The sequence below is a fragment of the Panthera leo genome, chromosome F2, assembly GCF_018350215.1.
Source record: "Panthera leo isolate Ple1 chromosome F2, P.leo_Ple1_pat1.1, whole genome shotgun sequence".
NCBI lineage: Eukaryota > Metazoa > Chordata > Mammalia > Carnivora > Felidae > Panthera > Panthera leo.
Window position 1 is genome coordinate 45,781,429 of NC_056695.1, and position 20,112 is coordinate 45,801,540.

Sequence of the window (20,112 nt, forward strand, 5' to 3'; positions counted from 1 at the left end):
AATTTAAGTATGTAACCACGGAGCCAGCCTCACACAAAGTTGTAAACTAAATAAAGTTTTTCTTTGGCTTTCCTCCAAATCTCTCTTTTTGAACTCTTCACAGCTCCTCCTCCCCTAAGTGCCCGTGTTGGTACAGTCCATTTTCATTGCCCTTAAACTGTCTCATGGCTTCCCGAAATGGTTCCCAGCTTGGGTTGCCTTGTATTATGGACCTATTCCAACCCTTGCTTTGCACATCAAAACTTACTAGATTTTTTTCCTTAAAGCCCCACTCTGCTTTCCAGTTTGACAGCCAATTTTCATAAGCTATTATATATTAATTTTAATGGAGAACTTCTGGAGACAATACGAGAAACAAGTCTTTTCACTCTATTTTCTGTGTAACCTCTCTACCAAAAAGATAAGTTTGGACTTTACATTCTGTTATTTGCATTATAAAAAACAGTGAGTATATTAAATATGCTTTTCTAAACTCATTTTCCCTCTTCCACTGAGATTCATACATCTTACTCCTGCTTTATACATTTTATCCACCTCTGGTTATGATTGCCCTAAACCAAAGGACTGACTCATTGGCAGTCAGTGGCAGTCCAGAGAGGAGATAAGCAATGAGATGTTCCTTTATCTCTCAAGTCACAGCCAACATGGAGGGCCACATTCTAATAGATATATAGCAGATGACTGCATTGAACTATGATTACAGTATTCCTTTATATCCAGGTTCAAGGTTTATTATTTTCTTCTCACAAGCCCAACCCATTGTTAAGAAATCTAGCATGTAGGACCCTTAATCACAACCTAGCTGATTCTGGCAACAATACTCAAGCTTTAGAACTGTTCTTTGAGCATGAGAAGGATAAATAATTCATAGCTAACATTTTTTGAGCTTTTACTATGTGGTATTATATGAGATGCTTTGTCTCCTTTAAATCTCACAGTTCATGAGATAGTTCTGTTATTATCTCTTTTTTAGAAATAAGGAAACTAATGTTGGAGAAATTAATTTGCCCAAGAACTCGTAAGTAATAGAGCTAGGAAGTGAATCCCATTAGGTCTGACTCCAAAGTCCATGCTTTCATCTTCTATACTTCTTTGTGGAGAATTTTTAATGTGCCAGAGGTGGGCTGAATCACCTAGTGTATGTATATACATTCATTCATTCATGAATTATTCATTCATTCATTCAGCAGCTTTTTTTTCTTTTTGAACATTCACTGTGTACACTTTGCCAAGTGCTGTGAACATCTAGAGCTTAACCAAATGGAAATTATTCCCTCAAGGAATGTGCCTACCAGGGAAGATGTCATGTATAGAAATAACTATAATGTGAGGTATACAGTGATAAGAGCTATGAAACAGATTCCCTTTTTAAAAATACTATTGGAGTCCAGAAAAAGGAGAGCATTTTTCCATCTGGGGAGGTGAAAAGGCTCAAAGAAAAGTGGTATTTCATTTGGACCCTGATAGATGAGAAGGATTTAAACATGAGACAATGAGAAACGAGGGAGTGTATGGGTATTTCAGGCTGAGAGAGAATATTGAAACAAAAGACCCAGAGAGGGGAAAGTTAGAAAAAAGTATGTCATGGAAAGCAAGAAGGGAGACAATTTCAAGAAATGGTGGGGAAAACTGGATTAGTGTGAATGTGTTACTTCAGCATTAACCAGAACATACACCTCTATTTCGTTACACTGTTAGCCTCTTTTGCATATCCATTTTGTTCCCCTTTTTCCCATTTAGCATCTCTCCATACACAAATGTTCAAGTCTCTCTTTAAAGAAAAGAAACTTTGTTATGGGTAGAGGTAAATAACTCCCATTGAAAAATTAAGAATCACTTATTTAGAAATGAAAGGTTAAAGAGATATCTCTTCATTTGAGAAGCTTTTGTTAAGATCCTCTTATGTCCCAAAAAGGGTGTTTAGATGCTAGGAATAGTTTTTTAAATAATGTGTCATTTTTACCTCAAGGATCTCAGAGTCAGCTAAAGGAGACAAATGTGTAAATGGAGAATTGCAAAGTGTAATTAGTTTTATGATAGAGGAGTGTATTAGACATAGAAGTGGCACAAAAGAGACAGCAATCAGCTGCCTTAGAAGAGGAAATGCTTCTATAAGGGGAGACACATCTGAGCCCAGTCCTTTTTTTTTTTTTAAGACAAATGGGATTAACCTACATGTTCCATTTTAAAGCTTTTTTTAAATTTAGTAATATATCTTGAATGTCTTTTGTGTTAGTAGATATAAATATTCCTTATTCATTGTAATTGTTGTATAGTAATCCATTCTGTAGCTCTGCACAGTATATTTAACTAATCCCCTATTGATGGATATTTGAGTTGTTTCCAATTTCTTACTAATACACCCAAGTGCTGAAATAAATACACACTTGTATTGGAATCCCTGTAAACAAATTCTTAGACATATACTTCCAAGGATTTAATAGATCTTGCTAAATTACCAGTCAAAAATAGTGGGTGAAAATGCTTATTCCCACATCTGTACAGAAATTGGAACTGTCGGTTTTTTAAAACTGCCAGAGTAATAAACTAAAAATATTACATTATTAATTTGAATTTGAATGTAAGTATTAGGGAAGTTGACTATCTCTCTTTTTTTTTAAGTTTATTTATTTATTTTGAAAGAGACAGAGACAGCAAGATTGGGGAAGGGCCAGAAAGAGAAAGAGACACAGAATCCGAAGCAGGCTACAGGCTCTAAGCTGTCAGCACAGAGCCCGACGTGGGGCTTGAACTCACGAACTGCGAGACCATGACCTGAGCTGAAGTCGGATGCTTAACCGTTTGAGCCACCAGCTATCTCTTTTTATTTTTTTATTTTTTGGTTGAGCACAAGAAGGGGAGAGGCAGAAGGAGGGAGGGAGGGAGAGAGAAAGAGAAAGAAAGAAAGAATCCAAGGCAGGCAACATGCCCAGTGCAGAGCCCAATGTGGGGCTCCATCCCACAACCATGAGATCATGATATGAGTCTAAATCAGGAATTGGATGCTTAACCGACTGAGCCACCCAGGTGCCCCTGAAGTTGGCTATCTTTTCATATTTAGTAGCCAATTATTTTTTCTTTTTCTGTGTACTAATTACTGTCAGAGTCTAGGATTTTACTGTATGCAGGCTAATAAATTAGCCTATTAGTGTTTCATGGCTGCTGGCAGAAGACCTGAAACTCCTGGGTTAGAAACAAACAACATTATTGCTCGGGATACAGCAAGCAATTTGAGCATCACATTTGTATTTTGCCCCAGGTCCCACAAGGGCAATGCACAAGGGCCCTCAGGGGGATGGTTTGCATGCAGTAGGTATGTGGGAGAGCCGAGGGACAGGGACGTGGAGCTTGTCGAATCCACCACTTTTAGAGCAAGTCTGCTCTTTGTCCTAAAGAGAGACTTTACCTCATCCCTCAGAGTCACTCTCTGTGAACACAACCTGGGAACTAGCCCCAGTTAACAGCTTTCAGAGCCTTGTATCCTCTACATACCCAGAAGCAACATACAAGGAAGGTCAGGGCCCATGGCTAATTGCCTTTTCCAACATCTTCCCTTTCTTATTTTTCTATATAGTTATTTATCATTTTTTCATTGATTTGTAAGCATTCTCTGCTCTCACAACAATTATTCCTAGATCTGTCATTGAATATCACCTATCTTATCCTAATTTGCTTTTTTTTTTTTAATTTGATTTTATCCACTGTTGTTTCGTGGGGGGATTTTCTTCCATAGGTTTCATGCCATACCTATAAAAAGAAAGCTGTTCTATTATGATAAAGATATTAACTGATTTTTTTTCTCCTATGCTTTCAGTTTGGCCTTTAACATTTTGATCCTTTTGGAATCTACTTTCATGTAGGAATGATGCAGGGACCCAGTTTGGTTTTACAAAAATAGCTAGACAGTTCTTGCAATCTAATTTCTTGTCTTTCCCCTCCTTGTTTGAAATGGTATCTTCCTTACATACTAAAATTTATCTGTACTTATCTTATACTGTTTTTTGTTCTGTTTCTTCTAATCTGTTTGTACGTTACTATCAAACCTTATCTTTTAATTACTATAGCTTTATAATATACTTAACATCTGGTAGAATTTGTTCCTCATTGTTTCTCTTTTATTTAAAATCTTTCTTGGCCGTTTTCACATATTATTCTTGAATGGGTCTTTTAAAATAAAGTACGTGTGGCGCCTGGGTGGCTCATTCGCTTAAGCATCCGACTTTTGATTTCAGGTCAGGTCATGATCTCACGGTATGTGAGATCAAGCCCTCTGTTGGGCTCTGTGCTGAGCATGGAATCTACTTGGGATTCTCTCCCCCCTCTCTGTTCTCCTCCACTCATGTGCTCACTCGCTCAAAATAAATATACTTTAAAAAAAAGTAGATATACAAGGTGAATATAACTATGAAAAGCAACTCTAAACTACTGTCTTTTTACAACCTTATCCCTTTATAAAAGTCTCATTGTTCTAACTTTTATGGTTTACTTTGCATTTCAATAAATACAGAGCTGTATCATAATTTCTATTTGCAACTTCTAAAATCTTCTCTCTTTTAATATAGATTCCTTGTAGTTTGGAATACTGGGATGAACTCCAGAAGGTTTTTGTTGCATTTCAAGAATTCAGTCTGTCTGAAAGCAAAGTTTGTGAACTGCAGTTGCCGGATATCAATCTTATGAATGACCAGAAGAAATTGGTATCCTCGGATCTTTGGAGAATTGTCTTGAACAGCAGTCAAAATGGTGCTGATGACCAAAGGTAACTCAGTGAAAGATGAAATAGTGACACTCTACTAGGAAACAATCATCAAGTCAACTTCTCTAATGACCCCTCGCTGGGCAGTATCTTGGCTGTCAAGCCACTGTGTGAACTACAGATGAGAACTAGGAATTAAGATAGAAACTGATATCTCAGAGTCTGTGTACTAACAATCCTAAATTGTATTCAAAATATGGCCTTGTGAGCCCTCACTAAGAACCTGTTCCTTAAATACAAAAACAAAACAAAAGGTGCAGAAAACAAACTACCAAAAAAAAAAAAAAAAAAAAAAGTCTAGTCATCCTGAACCAAAAAATATAAAGGAAAGAGCCACTAATTCTTCAGCAGACTCTTAATGACACAGTAAACCATGTGTGTAATGATAACCCTGGGGCATTAGGAGAAAGATTAGATAAATTGAATTGTCTCCCTCAGTAACCTAAGCTTCAGCACTTCTTCCAGTTTACATATCCCTGTTAATTAAGCCTTTCTGTTCATGCTCCCATAAAAGATGAGAAAAAGATACTAAATCACAATCAGTGGAACAGTTTTCTTGGGTCATATGATAGTGTGTGCACTGTGGGCCTTGGCCCATCTTGCTGTCCATCACTTTCAGTGTCCTACCTTCCAGTTCTCCTGATGAGTTGGCTTTAACATTATCTTACTCCTTTTATATAATCCCTCCTTCCCCCACCCCCCAAACAACATTCTGACACTAACACAGAGAAAAAATATCCACCATTCATTACACCCTGCAAAGCAACTGTTTTCTCTTTTTTGTTACCTTTATTTTTGCCCATTAATGTATGCCTTTACAAGGTGATAATTATAGCACATCATATTGTATTCTGATTCCTATTTTATATAAATAGTTGTGAATGCTTTCTCTTTTTTTTATTAAATAATGATACATGTTCATTGAAGAGCATTTTGGAAATAAAGAAAATTCCACCACACGTAATCATAATCGTATCACACTGATAACCTCTGTTATCATTTTAATAGTTAACATGTGAATTTTAATAGTTAAAATGTTAACATTGTAATAGTAGTCTTACTTCAATTACTTTGTGTGCTTAGTAATAATGTTTTATACTTTATATATTCTATTTCTAGGTCATTTGGGCTTTTTAAGAATAGTTACTTTTCTATTACCTAGTAATTACAACTAGTAAAAAGATGTTAAAGGAGTGGGATCTTAATTTTACCTATATGCATAATGTAGCAATGAAAAGAACACCCATCCTGTGAAGAGTTAGCAAATGGATAAGAAGATTGCCTATTCTAAGCTATAGGTTACCTAATCAGAAACCAGGAAATCTCAGAAAATAAAGCTATAAGTAATGAAATTGTGTTTTTTTTAATCTGAGTTTCATTAGTAGTATCAAAGTAGAAATCATTTCTTGATTCTAATCATGAAAGAATGCATTTTCAGCATTGAAAGAAGCACTTCAGACAAGGTTAATTCCCCTGAATCTGAAACATTTATAAAAATTACTTTTGTGGTAGGCTTAACACTACAGAAATGTGGAACCTTTAGGGAATGGAAATTTATGCAGACAATCAAATTCAGGCAATTTTTCACCAAGCTTTTGACAGTGTAATCACAGATCTTTTGTCCTCACCTGGGATTTTTCAAGTTACCTAATATTTCACAACTGATCTTGCTTTGTTTGACATTAACCATTTTTCAGATAGAATTTGATATTAATGAAATTAAATTTAAAGAGTTGGTTTGAAAGTCCACATAATCAGACCCTACTAAGACACTTTTCAAAAGGAACAGTAAATATATTTTATCCAATTTCTACAAAGAAAACATTAGTGCTATAATAATATGTTAACATTTCATGTAGAAAGAAAACTGTTACAGTTAGCTCCAGCATATTCTGTCATGAGAAATTTAGAACTGGACAAAAACCTGATGCTTTTATGATTGAGATTATCTTAATATTCTCAGTGGTTTGAGAAGGATATTCATCAGATTATTGTACATTCCAGGAAGAAAGTTTATAAAAATAAGTCCCATGAAGCTTAACGTTAGAAAAAAAAAAAGAAAAAAGAAAAGAAAAGCAAAGAGAATCTTGTCTACAATTGGCATAAGGTTACAACAGTGCAGGGCAGCTCAGTGGTAATGAGCTTCCCTGTATGTATGCAAATGGAAGCACTATTTAATAGAGAAGTCCAAGTTAGAAGACCTGGATTAAGTCCTGGATTCGTCACCAACTAGGTATTTGGCCTTGAGAAACTGATTTCTGAGTCAAGGCCTTAAGAAATGAATAGGAGCTAACCAGTCCAAAGGGTGTCAGGTAGCCTTCATTACAAAGGACTGGAGACCAAAGAGCCAGTCTCTTAAGCCTTTGTCTGTTTGTCCCATACAGGTAGATTCTCTTTAATTCATTGCCTGTGGATTTGTAATAATTATATCCCACCACCTTTTTAACCAGTGGTTTGCTTGATCATATGAAAATGAATGACTGGTAATGATTATGCTTTTCCAAAGGTAGCATTTGAAGTAGAGTAACATCAAAACTGTGGGCAGGATTAAGCGATGGTACAACATCCTGGGGCTAGGAATCCTGGGGAACCATCCCATCCTTAGGCCTGAAGGATAAAGGGAAATACCTGCCTCAGCCCACTCTCCTCTCTCCTTCTAATCTCCTATGGGCACCTCCTGCCGGCTGAACCAAAGAACAAGCCAGAGGACAAAGCAGCTTGTTGATAGAGTCCAGTGGCAGAGAAGAGGATGAGGAATGGTGTAGAAAGTGGATCTCGAGAACAAACAAAGTAGCCAGTAACTACACACTGTACTTGGAATTTACAGTTTCTTACCCAAGTGACTGGCCCTCGAAGGAAAAAAAGGGAAGCAGAATGGTGGGCCCAGTTCTCAGGCTTTGGACCACTCTGCTATGTTCCCTGGGTTTGGAATCAATTAGATGTCTTCTGATGGACCAGAACAGCTGTCTAATTTGTTTCCCCCTCTTACCTTCACTCCAATAACTAATTCCAGAAGTATGTGACTATGTCAAGTCACACAAATTACAGGTAATTATCATGTAGCACAGTAATCACTGTGCAGATCTTGATATATATGTCCACTTAACTTTATTACCAGTTGTTTGATGATAATGCTAAACTCTCTTCACCTGTGCCAAGTCTTTGGTGGTTTGTTGTACATATTGCATGGTCATTTTCTGACAACATTAGAACATGTGAAAGCATATTGCTTATCAGGACTTTTTTATCCCCACCCCCAAAATACTGGTTAATGGAAGAAGGCAGCTTAGGAAAAAAAGTGGCTTAAGAGTGTGTGGCTCTCTCTCCATGCAATGAAAATTGAAACTCTGGTGAGATTTTTGGAGTACTTTCATCTTTGGTTGTGCCGAAACAAAATATTTTCTCCTACTCCCACTTTTCTCATAAAAGAGGCCACAGTCTCCTCATATTTGGTAATCTTTGAGACAATGATCAGCAGTTGTTTGTTTGTTTATTTGTTTGTTTGTTGAAGAGGAGAGGCTCTTCATTTTCCAAAGCTTTGATTGTTGCATAGACAGTGAAGAAATTAGAGAAAGAGCATCGTGATGATCAGGTCTCTGGATTGTTTCTTTCCTCTCCACCAGTTGAACTTTCTCTGGCAGAAGATGACCATGGCCTCCAGATTCTGTTCCTTTCCATTTGGCTACTTGGATATGCACTTGTAGATATACCTAAATTTGTTGAGTACCATTTTAAAACATCTTTTGACTTTCATAAACCATTTAGGTGTAAACCAAACATTCTTTGTAAGGCAGGACGTATGTTTAGCCTTCTCTCCTGGGGGGGGGGGGGGGGGGGGGGGAGGGGGGCGGGGGAGAAGGGATGCTTGTATTTTTCCCCAGGTGTCTTTTTGAAGCCTTTTACTATTTCCTTTGAGTTGGTGATTGAACTTTATATTACAACAGGGAGTTGGTCTTTTGCTAGGTAATCCTTTTCCCCTTAACACATTCCCCATAGTATTCAGTGTTCACCTAAAGTTCCTAGGCTGATGATGTTAACATGACACAGAAATCTCTATGTCATGGTGCTTATTCTCTGAACTGTGGAAGATTCTCTTTCTCTTTTTAATGTCAGATACAAAGGAGTCCTTTACCTGAGGGCCTGTTTAAGCCTGTTTTGTAAGCCATGGATTACAACCCATTTAGTGGCTCATGAGATCAATTTAACAGGTTGCAGCATAAATTTTTTTAATAAAACAAAAAATATTGGTGTGAAAAGGAAAAATATTGAATAATTTCACATATGCGAGATACCAAGAGTAGCAAATTTACAGAGACAGAGTAGAATGGTGTTGCACAATAATGCAAATGTACTTAATTCCACTGAACTGTATACTTGGTTAAAATAGTCAATATGTTATATATAATAGTATATTTATAATATATTCATAATATATATTGTTCTATAATATATAATAGTATATTTATGTTATATATATTTTTTATTTTTAATAAACCTACCTGTCCCCCTCTGCCCATTTTATATGTATACTAGAGTATAATAAAAGTGTATTTTTTACCTTGGGTTATAATTAAAACATTTTAAAAATGATGATTCTAAGGGGTAGAGAGAACTTGATGCAGAGACACACACACCTTCCCTTGTCTTCTCTTAACCATGTAGCTCTCTCCCAGGATAGACAGAGCAGTATTTTGCAGGAGGCAGGAGAGAGTTGAGGTGAACTAGCGTTGGGAGACCATGCCACATTGAGATGAATGTCAATGTGATATTGTAAGACCCCTTTTGGGAGCTAAAAGTAATCATCAACAGTTAATGTTAAACTGAGTAACCAGTATGGTACCCTGTTTGCCAACTAGAAATAGAATTTTTTTTTCTGTTAAGGAGTGTTAGATATTATACTGAACATTTCGTATGCAGGATCTCCTTTGATACTCAGTCATTCAATTACTGTACCCATTTTACAAATGAAAAAAACTGAGATTTAGCCACGTGGTGATATAACTTGTCCAAGGTTGTAATATCCATGATAGAAGTGCAAGCATGTTCACAAGTTCTCTCACCCAGTTATTCTCTGCTTAATCTCTCTGCTGTATTTTGCTATATTATAAAACTCTTCTTACTACAGAGGGATCCAGAGAAAAGCTCAGGCCTTCGTCAGTTGAGTCAGATCATTGTTGAGTACCCGCACTGCTCTAGGGGTTTACCCCAGAATGGCATCCAGGGGTGAATCTTTAAGGACTGTGCCTTGGTCCGAGCAATGCGTATGGATCAATCAGGACACAGACTTACTAAAATATTCCTTGTTTAAAAAGTGATACCCCTCTATAAGTTACCCTTCCAGTTGATAAGTAACCTTTTGGCTAAAATGAAGATGTGGGTATGTAAAACTTCTGCCATACTTTCCACTTTTTAGAATATTTCCACTATTCTAAAAAGTTGGGTTTTCATTAGGATCTTAGAGATATTTCAACTAACTACTGAATCTTGAGTTCTGTGTATTCCTGTTTGAGAGGTGTTACTCCTAGGAATCGCCAGTTTTACTTTCCTATTTCTGCTGATTACACATCTCATAAATTATGTTTTTCCTTTTGATAATTGGATCAAAGTTCATTGTACCTAATTAAGGCAATTATACAAATACAGCTGCACCTAATGTCCCTAAGAGGGTCATTACTCTCATATATGACTGTTGAGATCGATTTTTTAATTTTTTTAACGTTTATTTACTTTTTGAGAGACCGAGAGTGAGCGGGGGAGGGGCAGAGAGCGAGGGAGTCACAGAAATCAAAGCAGGCTCCAGGCTCTGAGCTGTCAGCACAGAGTCCAACGCGAGGCTTGAACTCATGAATCGTGAGATCATGACCTGAGCTGAAGTCAGACACTTAACCGAGTCACCCAGGCACCCCAAATGTTGAGATTTTTTTAATCCTTGTGTAAGAGGTAGACATACATAGGTTACTTTTATAGTAATGACAATGATCAAATTGAGTGTGGAAAAACTATAATTTTACTGATTCAAAATACATGTAAAGTATATTCAGATTGTGTATACCATGTTAATTTTGTTTAAGAAATTTTAATTTTGATATGACTCCAATTTTTGAGTAAGTCTGAATTTTTATTTATTTTTTTTTTAGGAATAAAAATTACTTTATTTTTATTTTTTTTTTACTTCAGTGATAGAAATTTATTTTCTCACAGTTCTGGAGACTAGAAGTCTAGGATCCATGTGTTGGCAGGTTTATTTTTTTCTGAGGACTCTTTCCTTAACTTATAGATGGCTACCTTCTTGCTGTGTTCTCACATGGTTTTTTCTCAGTGTACACGCATCTCTGGAGTCCCTTTGTGTGTCCAAATTTCATTTTTTTTTAATATATGAAATTTATTGTCAAATTGGTTTCCATACAACACCCAGTGCTCATCCCAAAAGGTGCCCTCCTCAATACCCACCACCCACCCTCCCCTCCCTCCCACCCCCCATCAACCCTCAGTTTGTTCTCAGTTTTTAAGAGTCTCTTATGCTTTGGCTCTCTCCCACTCTAACCTCTTTTTTTTTTTTCCCTTCCCCTCCCCCATGGGTTTCTGTTAAGTTTCTCAGGATCCACATAAGAGTGAAACCATATGGTATCTGTCTTTCTCTGTATGGCTTATTTCACTTAGCATCACACTCTCCAGTTCCATCCACGTTGCTACAAAAGGCCATATTTCATTCTTTCTCATTGCCACGTAGTATTCCATTGTGTATATAAACCACAATTTCTTTATCCATTCATCAGTTGATGGACATTTAGGCTCTTTCCATAATTTGGCTATTGTTGAGACTGCTGCTATAAACATTGGGGTACAAGTGCCCCTATGCATCAGTACTCCTGTATCCCTTGGATAAATTCCTAGCAGTGCTATTGCTGGGTCATAGGGTAGGTCTATTTTTAATTTTCTGAGGAACCTCCACACTGCTTTCCAGAGCGGCTGCACCAATTTGCATTCCCACCAACAGTGCAAGAGGGTTCCCGTTTCTCCACATCCTTAAGTCTGAATTTTTAAATATAGATTAGCTCAGCAACCATTTTAGTCAGGATTTTAAGATTAAAGGAATATTACTAACTACTTGAGTATGTTAGGAGTTGCTATATAAGCCTAAAAAATTATCTCTTTAAAAATTTATGTGTATATCAATTTAGAAAAAAGTAAAAAATTAATTTGTTAATAATTGTAGCACGTACTCATGTTTTAGCAGCCTTTTTCAATATGTTATATATAGTATCTGCTAGTCTCAAGATAGGAAAATAAATCTTGGAAAATCTCAAGAGTATCAAAAATTGTAGTTGGCAAGAAGAGCGTTTCAGATAAACACCTCAAATTGTGTACTCACTATTTTTAAACTGATCTCATAGAACTCTTGCCTGGATTTTTAATAATATTTTGACTAACATTATACCTTATTTCTAACAACTTCTGAAAGTAGTTCAAATGTGTAAAACACATGTACAGCTAATACACTTTGCTCCTTCTGATTAAATACAAGTTTTAATTTTACCTAGTGAATGAAATCCGTTATTTGTAACACCACAAATAAATTCCTAGAAGGCAGTTTGGATTAGTATGCCCATTTATAGAAGTTTCAGAATATACTTAGATGCATTTCTTGGACATAGCATTTAATCAATAACAAACTGCCTCAGAGTTTGTGTTTTCTTTGTAGACACTGGAGATTTACTTACATTGCAGTAAATACCACTACGTAACTATAAACCTCTTAAAGTTGAATACCCAGTAAATGTGTTGGGATGCTCCTAGCTTTCATTTTCACAACCTCTTTCAACACTTAGCTGAAGATTCACACCCTGAGAATCTCACATGATGCACCTCACGCCATTCTGAGTTCCTCTCATGTTTCTACTCTGGCAGCACTCTGACTTTCCTGTTCCTGGGTGGTTGTTCTATTTGATAATGTTTCTAAATGTCTACATATTTTATATCACCAGTTGACAGTGAGTTCTTTGAAAACCAAGGATTTATTTCCTTAGTTTTCCTCTCCTAGTTCTCCCTAGGATACTGTAAATCACAGTGTTTCTCCTCTAGGTTCCTCATGGACTTGGAAGCCAGGCTATGATAGCTGTAGAACAAATGTCTGGTTTGGAAAGAAGAGGGTGGAGGAGGATGAGAGAGAATGGGGCGGCATCTATTCAGTGTTCCACAGTTACCAGAATGTACCTTGCCCCATCCCAATCCCCAGTTCCCATGCCTCTGCTAGCCCTGAGGCAAGGCAGCTAGGCAGCATGTTTCACACACACACCAGAAGCCAGCATGTACAAACTCTTCCCTCCTACAGATGCATTCACTATTCCTTTTAATCTGATTTTACTTGTTTAAAATGGTGTTAGGAGGATGGGAAAGTGAAGAGAGGACCCATGCAGTATAATTGTCCACGGGCCCTTGTTCTTCTGGACATGGTCATAATTTTTTAGCTCCTAGTAATTAGTGGGTGTTCAATAGAGCATATTGACTAACCCATAGCAATATGGATATGGACAATCTGAAGAAGTAAAACAAAGTGAAACATTTATGGTGACACCGACAGTAGTGGGTTTTTGAACAGCAGAGTCATGCTCCAAATTGTGTTGGTCTTAAACTAATGAAGACCAAGTTGTCCATAAATTATGTGCAATGTGGATGGAAAATTGGGTTGGAGGTAGGTCAACATGACCTGGAGTTTGAGGAATCCTTTGAAATTTTTCAAATAATAACTTAGAGACAATAATCAGCATGAAATTAATTTTTAAGCACAAATAGGTTATGTGAGTAAATACGGAAGATTTGATGATAACATATTAACTATAGGATTACAAGTGCTAGCTTTAGAAACCCTTATAGAAAGACATTTTACATATATGGTACTGGGAAATCTAGGTTATTGATCTTCTTTTATTACTTACTTCCCACAGCTCTGCAAGTGAATCTGGTTCTCAAAGCACTTGTGACCAACTTGTAACTCCAACAGCCCTAGCTGCCTGTACCAGAGTCGACTCCTGTTTTACTCCATGGTTTGTCCCATCTCTTTGCATTTCCTTCCAGTTTGCCCACCTGGAGTTCCATCTTTGTCATCACCTTGACCAACTAGGCACAGGTACTCTCTACTTTAGCATCAGAATAACATCCACTTAATACTGTTTTTCTTGAGTGTTCTCAAGACACAATTCATCAATTTTTACCCAGAGAACTTATTTTCTTTTCAGGAAGTAAAAAGTCGTGGATGGATTTTCATTCTGTAAATTTACAGGATTAGTGATGTTTCAGAGTACTGTGATTGCTAATCCCTTCCACTACCCAAACCTCCCTCACTACTGACTGCCACCCGTGTGGCAATTTTTAGAAGGGGCATTCATTTCCCCTCATGACACTGGCAAGATTATTCTGACGTTGACTTCATGTAACAGGTGTACCCGTTACTTATTTCATATGATGTTAAACCATCATATGGCCCTGTTGTATAGATTGCCAGTAGTATTGAACTGACATGATTTTGCGTGCTTCCTAATGAGAATTTTCAAGGAAGTTACCAAAAATTGCAGGTTTTACTGTTATTCCAATTAGAATCTTTTTGAAGGAAATACATCTGTTCCTATTCTATGTCCTGAGCCATTACATTAATGATGGGTAGATTCCAGAAGTATTTGTTATTACCTGATTGCAAAAGCATGAATACATTCTACAAAACATGGGCAAATTCTCCAGTAATTGAAAGGACTGTCAATTTTACAAGTTGGTAAGGTGGAAGATTAAATTTTCCCACACACTGTAAGTGGCCTTTTATAAATTTGCTAATGTTACATGAATAATTATGCCTAAAAGTCTATATCAGACCATTCCTAGTTAGAACATTTTGATTCAGGTTTTCAACCTACGTGTAATGGAAAAGGAAAACAAATCAGATTCAAAAAATCAGATTCAAACGAAACACAGCTGCTGTTAAGCATCTTGCCTTTTCAGCAAAAAAAAAAAAAAAAAAAAAAAAGGAATTTAACCTGCTTTTTCTAACTCTCTTTGAGTCGTGTTTTTGTTTTTGAGATTTGGTTGATAGATACAGAGCATTTCATGAAACTCTTCCTTAGATAGTTACCTCCTCCTCATTTTATTTGTTGTCTTCTGTGATAAAATTTTTGTCTGTGATAGTGAATGTAAACCTTGGACAATATGTTTGAGACATGCTGATTGAACAAGACAGTTTTGTTTGCAAATATTGAAGGTTCATAGTAGTTCATATATTACAATGCCTTCAAGAGAATCTTTGCATTTATTATACAGCAAATAAAGAATTCAGTCACCAAAGAGTGCATAATTTAAATGTCATCTCTTTGTTTCTGTAAAATATTGGCTCATCTCAATTGCTGTTTTTCTTGTTTGTTTTCTCAACAGCTCCACCGCAATACCTACAGCCGTTTATTTCTGATAAAAATGTGCCCTCTGAACTTGAATACATGATTATTGCCTTCAAAGAGCCACACCTGTATCTTCGACAATGGAACAATAGTTCTGTCTGTCAGGAGATCCGGTTCTCAGCTCAAGCCGACTGTAAACTTCTGGAGTGCAGAAATGTCACAATGCAAAGCGTGGTGAAACCCTTCAGCATCTTCGGGCAGATTGCTGTTGCCCATGATGCAGCAGAGAAGCTGCTTGACTGCACCGTCATCGTGGACTCTATATTTGTAAACTTTGGGCAACATGTAGTTCATTCTCTCAACACTGCAGTACAAGCTTGGCAACAGGTATGCACATCCTACAACGGTTTACAGTGTGTCTGCGTGTGATCTTTTACTAGGCGCTCTGTGTTACCACTTCTAATAGTAAGTTAAGCACAAACAAAAATGGGAGAGAATGAAGAATTTGATGGGCACCATAATATTTGGGGTTTTCTCTGTTTTGGCAAAGTGATGCATGTTATTTTTCAAAGCTTTGGAGAGTATGGGTTCTCTCCACATGCATAGGAGATCATGCCCACATTTTTGTGACTAATGTACCACATCTGTGTGGAAAGTAACATATTCCCAGAAATTTTTTCCAAGTATTACGGCTTTACTTTGCCAAAGCTTCAACTTAGTTATGTATCAAATTGTCTAAGCATCCATTGCAGAAATGAAGAACCTGTGTGAACCTTTCTGATAGCAAGCATTTCAAAGAGAAAAAGCAGTGAGAAGAAATACATAAGCCCAAAGAGTCTTAGTCATTTCCCCTACTATCCTGCCATTTTTCAATCAGTTAAAGACTCTTGATCGGTAATGTTTTGTACTTTTACCTCTTGCCAGAAAGTAGCCATATCCAAACAGGGGATGAAGCATAAGTCTCTGCTGAACAGCATATTTAAAATGAGGAACCTGCCTGTGCCACTAGCATGAAAATAATTTCACAGAATGTTTGTATAATAATGTGCTCGGCAATATAAGAACAAATCATTTCTACTTCCTTGCCGATTGTCAGTATAATATTGTTTTTCCATAAAGTTTGTGTTGCTGTCTAAGCTGAGACATTTCCCCCACATTTTGTATATGCTACCTGCATTTGTGCAGAGCTGACTCCCCAGGAGAAATGGCCCTTCATCCTGCACTGACCTCATGTAGAGAGGGGGGCGGGAGAGGGGGGCTTTGAGTTCGCTAACTTAAGAATTTTTGTGGGAATAAACTCTGTTCTTTATATGCATGAAGACCTATACAAGACTAAGGAATTAATTACCTAACATGGCACTACAATAGCAAAGGGAAAGGAGATAACACATCTGTTTTGTATTTTAAAATTCTTTTTTAAGGGCATTCCATGGTTTTCTTGTTGCAGAGGACATGCGTAAAATAAGAGCTAGTGTGATCTAAATCTTTGCAGCTGGTTCGAATAGTGATGTGAAAAAAACCTCCATGGCTCCAGTTTCTGTTTTTTGTCATATTTTGAACAATGCATTTAATAAAAAACAAACCTAGAAAATATAAAGGAGTCATTGATAGAGCATTTAAACCCAGGATATTTTTGTCTTGGTATCAGTGCCATTATTAGAGGACTCATGTGTAGCAACTACTGCAAAATGGCCTTCAGAAATATCAGTTTTCTTCCAGGGTAAAAATATTCTCTTAGACATAGCTATACATATAAATAAAATACGGTGCATAAATATTTAAATGTTTTAAACCACATCAGAGTGTGAATGACTGACTGGCTAACACAGTGCCTTGAAGGAATATTCTGAGTTTTTTTAAAAATGGAATTGTATATTTGATTAAGTAGAGCCATATGTCACGTAGCATATTGCTGACAGGTACATTCTATGAATAGTTGATTCTGATTTATACAGGGATTTGGCAATGTTAACATGAGCCACAAGAGGATATACTTCTGTAATTGTTGCTGTAATTTTCTTGTTTCCTCCCATGTCAAGGGTACTTGCCACCAAGTTTTAATGTGGTAGGCATCTAACCCTGTGTATTCTAAAGTAAATACAAAAATGCACTACTTTGAAATTATAGGACATTTGACGTTGAAATGGGTTTATAGAAGGTTATTAAGTTCATTGTTTCTAAGAAATTCTGAATGTGGTTTATTCCCTTAGTGGGGGAGCTTAATTTCCCAAGCTTGGATTCTGCTGTGTGTATAATGCTCAGATACAGTCTCATTATTGCCAATGAGAAATATGAATTTAATAAGAAAGGTGAGTTATTTGAATTTGCCACATACTTTTATCAGATTCATATCTGAGACAAGTCATTTGTATCCAGTGTGGATGGACCAGACAGTTGAAGCATGAAACAATTTGGCCTTTCACCTTTAGGTCACAAGTTCAAGATTAACAGAAGCCTTCATCAGTGTCTGATTTCTCTGGCTGTAGGTTGTTTGTTTGTTTTTTCTCTTTGATAAATGATTAATGTTTTGTGAAACCAGATTAAGGACCCAAATGCCACTTGCAGTTTGCTTTATATTTCTATGCCATATTACACAATTGGACAAAATGACATTTTTATTTAAAAATGAAGGTTATGCTCATGTATCTTATCTTACACCAGAATGATGTATGTCTCTGTTTTAGTTGTAAATGCCTGTACAGCACTCCAGCACAAATCTTAAATGTAAATAAGTCATCTTTAATTACAAATCTGAGTGAGCATCCTGAGATTTAGACAATAATGATGTCATATAAAATGTGTACGAACTGTTTTATAATATACTAGAATTTAAGACACTCCAAGAAATACTTAAACTTATTACAGTTGTAATGAACTCCACAGATGAAGGGACAGTAGAGAAATAGTTCCCTGAGGACTTTTGAGTATTCTGTAGAAAAATGTAAACAACCCCCTTGTGTTCTTCCATTTACATTTTTCTAAAACAGTCATCATTTATTAAAGGTCAGTTTTTAGAGATGAGGAAAGTAATATGATTTTTTTTTTCTACTCAAGCCGCATCTGGTAACTTAACCTCTGAGTTACCAGTGGATTGATCCCAATTCATTATGAAAACTGACTTTCAATCTCAGGATATCTACCTAAGTGGGAGTTTAGAATCATATCCCTTTCTTCATGTTTGTACTCTTAGACCTAAAGGAGAGAAAAATGTTTATAAGGAGAGCAGTTTATGTTGATTATATAGTGCTAAATGGAAAAATCTCACCAAAATAATTATACACTATGACTCCAGTTTGATTAAAGGTTTATAAACCTTTAAATATGTAAGGCATATAAATAGGATTAGATAGTATTGACTAGAATAGAAATAGGCATGACACTCCAAAGAGGAAAAATTGCTAGAAGAAAATCCACCAAAATATTAACAGCAGTTGTTTGAGTGTAAAATTAGAGGCTTAAAAAAAATCTGTACTTTGGTATTTTCTAATTTTTCTACTGTGAACATGTATTCATTTATAATTTTAAAAATTAAATTTACTCACGTGTTTGTTTCATAAGTGTTTATCGAGTACTTATGTGTCAGGCATTATGCTGAGTACTAGAGATAAAACTGTAAATAACACAGACCTGATTCCTGCCCTTATGCAGCATAGATTCTAATGATGGAAGCAAGAGTGAACCCGAAGTCAAACAAATAATTGCTTAGTCCCGGTAGGGAAAGTGAAACAGTAGAGTATTATGTGATCATAAAATAGATGGACATGACCTGGTCTGGGGGTGTCCCAGAAGACTACTCAGAAGTAACCTGAAAACAGGAACCTGAAAGCTGAGTCGAAAGAAGTTAGTCAAGCGCAAAGGAAAAGAGGTCCAAGCAAGGGAAAGGCACTGAGGCAGGAAGGAGTTTGACGGGTTGAACAACTTGAAAGGGGGCCAACGTCGTGTTGGAGGAGCTGGAAAGCGCTCGCAGGCCTGGAGTGTCGCAAGCAAGTAGAGAGTGGCTCAAGATGCGGAAGGGGCCAGATCAGGCAGGACTTTTATTTTATTTTATTTTATTTTTTTAATGTTTATTTATTTTTGAGACAGAGACAGAGCATGAATGGGGGAGGGTCAGAGAGAGAGGGAGACACAGAATCTGAAGCAGGCTCCAGGCTCTGAGCTGTCAGCACAGAGCCCGACGCGGGGCTCGAGCTCACGGACCGTGAGATCATGACCTGAGCCGAAGTCGGGCGCTCAACGGACTAAGCCACCCAGGCGCCCCAGGCAGGACTTTTAAACACCACTGGTAGCCAAGCTTTGAAATCATAGCTCATGATTAAAAGCCACAGCAGAGAGTATGATAGACAACAGATAATTGTGGGTTATAATTGCTTTGGTCTCTCTTAACCCAAGACTCTTTATTGTGATTCATGTGACTGTCAAGCAAGGTCCTGCTCCTTGAGAGCAGGGAGATTGGTGAGAATAGATGGATGACAGAGTGAGAAGTCCTCAGGGGTATTTGGAAGAATGAGGTGTTAGGACCGGCCTCTCCATCAACTGCAGCCAGAAGGCACTGCCCACCCACTTAGGGGGCCTTGTTGACCAGGAGTGGATTCTACCTCTGAACATACCTGTTCTTGAAGAGGTTCTAGGTTGCGTCTTGATCAAGGCCGGATTCCAGTTACTTTCATCCTTAGACTCCTTGGCTCTAGGTCTCATAATCACTTAAATCACTACGTTCATGAGTAATGTGTCCCCTTTGACTCTCTCTCCCCTTGGGAAAATGGCAAATGACCAAGTGTGACATTGTGACATTTAACTCCACAACCAGGAAATAGGAGCCAACTGGGGAAGCATCTATGACCATTAGCTCCCACTGTCCACAAATTGATGGGCTAATTAAGATTTTTTTCTTGCATTCTCAACTTGAGCATCTATCCAACTATTCTTTTCATTTGCCAAAAGTATGTTTATTGTTTTTTAAGCCATAACCTAAGCAGA

General features: G+C 37.1%; 1 protein-coding gene across 1 annotated transcript in view; it reads left to right on the top strand.

The window, feature by feature from the left end:
- VPS13B (vacuolar protein sorting 13 homolog B) overlaps window positions 1–20,112 on the top strand; it is a 795,867-nt gene that overhangs the window by 689,948 nt on the left and 85,807 nt on the right. The window contains 3 exon segments of the mRNA XM_042923372.1: window positions 4,563–4,759; window positions 13,702–13,883; window positions 15,173–15,522. Coding sequence (XP_042779306.1) covers window positions 4,563–4,759; window positions 13,702–13,883; window positions 15,173–15,522 — 729 coding nt within the window.